The sequence below is a fragment of the Nematolebias whitei genome, chromosome 17, assembly GCF_014905685.2.
Source record: "Nematolebias whitei isolate Nwh7 chromosome 17, NemWhi1, whole genome shotgun sequence".
Taxonomy (NCBI): Eukaryota; Metazoa; Chordata; class Actinopteri; order Cyprinodontiformes; family Rivulidae; genus Nematolebias; species Nematolebias whitei.
The window spans coordinates 38,821,886-38,824,438 of record NC_056514.1 but is presented as its reverse complement, the minus strand read 5'-3'; the positions used below and the strand labels follow the sequence as shown (position 1 = coordinate 38,824,438).

Genomic DNA, 2,553 nt, shown 5'->3' with positions numbered 1-2,553 from the left:
GCTTAATGCGCCTTATAGTCCAAAAAACACGGTGGCTGGTCATAAAGTGATTATCTTCTGAAAACCAATGGTTTATGTCTGAGATATTTTGCTAACAAACAGAGTTTATTAAAACAGGTAATAACAAAGTTTTAAGTACAGATCTTGACCAATCGGTTAGCCCTTAGAATACAGGTTGTGAAGGACTCTCAGTTACTACCACGCCAAATTTTAACTCAGTATCAGTAAAACTGTCCGAGGTATAGTCATTTCTTAGTTTTCTAAGGTTGATTAGTCGTGACAGCCATATTGAACTGCGTTCAAAAGTGAATCATCTGTCGATGCACAACCAGTTTCTTTCAAATCTATCCTCTGGTTGGGGATATTTTGCTAACAGCTTTAGAATTCATCAGGAATAGCTGCAGGTTTTCTCTCAGCTCTTCTCGTCAGGTCATTCTTGTCGTCGCAGTCGTCATGTGGACAGCCAGAGCACTCATCTGATGAGAGGAGTGGAAACGGAAACACAAGTCTGCACCCTCTCCTACATCGTGCACTTTGTTCTGTTTGATCGGGTTTCATTGTTCAACAAGCATTAAAAAAGAACCATGTAAATGAATCCTGCAGAACAGAACCGCGTCATGCACTTGTGTGCTTTTTCTTGGTGCTCACATCTTCTTCCAGCAGCTGGTGTCTCTTCACGTGTTCTCCTTCAGGATGGGTGTAACGGGGGACAGTCCAGAGACAACTACTGATCAATACGAGCAGCAGGGAGAAGAAGAAGGGAGTCAGACAGAAGCCCGAGCTCCCGTCCTGCTGCCAACCATCAACAAGAAGAAGAAGAAAAACAGGAGGAGGTATTTTACTTTTGACGCTCTTTCCTTTCCATTATCAGTTATTTGTCACTGCTGGACGTGAACTGCTGGGACGCCACTTTGTAGGGATGTGCAGCAAAGCAGGCGTCTGTCCTCCTCTTTGTCTCTCTTGTCTTTCAGATGACTGACGATCAACCTCACCAACTGCAAATATGAAAGTGGTACGTCTGAACCCCCCACTTGTTCAATGCAAATGTTTCCAACCCCAAACCATCCAGTCTGAACCCAAAGTAGTTCATCTTTTGTCTTGTCCTCTCCATTTAATTTGTTATTATACTTTCAGGCCTCCAAGACATTTAAAATGAGTTTTAAACGTTTGTAGTTTTACCGTTTTGATGAATTTTTATACTTAAAGGACTGAAAGTCTCTTAAGAGATGAAGTGTTTAAAGTCCTCTGTTCTTCCTCCAAATGAAGTGAGAAACAGTTTCACTGCTGCCTTCGTTGGTGCACATTTTTCTAGACGGGTCAGAACTGCAGGCGCTGCAGATCAAAAAGTTTTGACTTTGTTTCAAAGTTGTTTTGGCAGGTTTAGACTTTTAGCCTCTAAACACCAAATTCCTACAGGAACCTTGAAGCTTGCGCCACAGAAGAAAACATAAAATGTTCTCTAATATTCCTTCCATAAAGTTGTTTCAATCAGGTTAGTGATTTTCTCACACATTTTCTGACAAAGTTCAGATGTTCCATCTTTAACCTCTCTGGAACGTGTTCTGTTACACAGATTTAAGTTAACGAATGAACAAGACAAACATGAAATATTTTGGGTTTATTCTGTTAATTAATTTCAAAATCGAAGTCCAAAATGACTTTTTTCCATCTAAGTTTTCATGTGTTCTGATTTATAAGCTGAGATAAGCTAAGATAAGCTAAGATAAGCTAAGATAAGCTGAGATAAGATAAGATAAGATAAGCTGAGATAAGATAAGATAAGCTAAGATAAGATAAGCTGAGATAAGATAAGATAAGCTGAGATAAGATAAGATAAGCTGAGATAAGGTAAGATAAGCTAAGATAAGATAAGCTAAGCTGAGATAAGATAAGATAAGACACTATAAGCTGAGCTAAGATAAGATAAGCTGAGATAAGATAAGATAAGATAAGATAAGATAAGCTGAGATAAGGTAAGATAAGCTAAGATAAGATAAGCTGAGATAAGCGAAGCTAAGATAAGATAAGATAAGCTGAGATAAGATAAGATAAGACACTATAAGCTGAGCTAAGATAAGATAAGATAAGATAAGATAAGATAAGATAAGCTGAGATAAGGTAAGATAAGATAAGCTGAGATAAGCGAAGCTAAGATAAGATAAGATAAGATAAGATAAGATAAGCTGAGATAAGATAAGATAAGACACTATAAGCTGAGCTAAGTTAAGATAAGATAAGCTGAGATAAGATAAGATAAGCTGAGCTAAGATAAGATAAGATAAGCTGAGATAAGATAAGATAAGATAAGATAAGCTGAGATAAGATAAGATAAGATAAGCTGAGCTAAGATAAGATAAGCTGAGATAAGATAAGATAAGATAAGCTGAGCTAAGATAAGATAAGATAAGCTGAGATAAGATAAGATAAGATAAGATAAGCTGAGATAAGATAAGCCAAGATAAGATAAGCTGAGATAAGATAAGATAAGCTGAGATAAGATAAGATAAGCTGAGCTAAGATAAGATAAGCTGAGCTAAGATAAGATAAGATAAG

General features: G+C 37.1%; 1 protein-coding gene across 1 annotated transcript in view; it reads left to right on the top strand.

Moving 5' to 3' along the window:
* The first annotated feature begins 693 nt into the window (after positions 1–693).
* The window catches only part of ttll6 (tubulin tyrosine ligase-like family, member 6), a 13,627-nt gene continuing 11,767 nt past the window's right edge, over positions 694–2,553 (top strand). Inside the window, exons 1-2 of the mRNA XM_037690955.1 lie at positions 694–835; positions 977–1,012. Coding sequence (XP_037546883.1) covers positions 694–835; positions 977–1,012 — 178 coding nt within the window. The remainder of the gene's footprint in view (positions 836–976; positions 1,013–2,553) is intronic.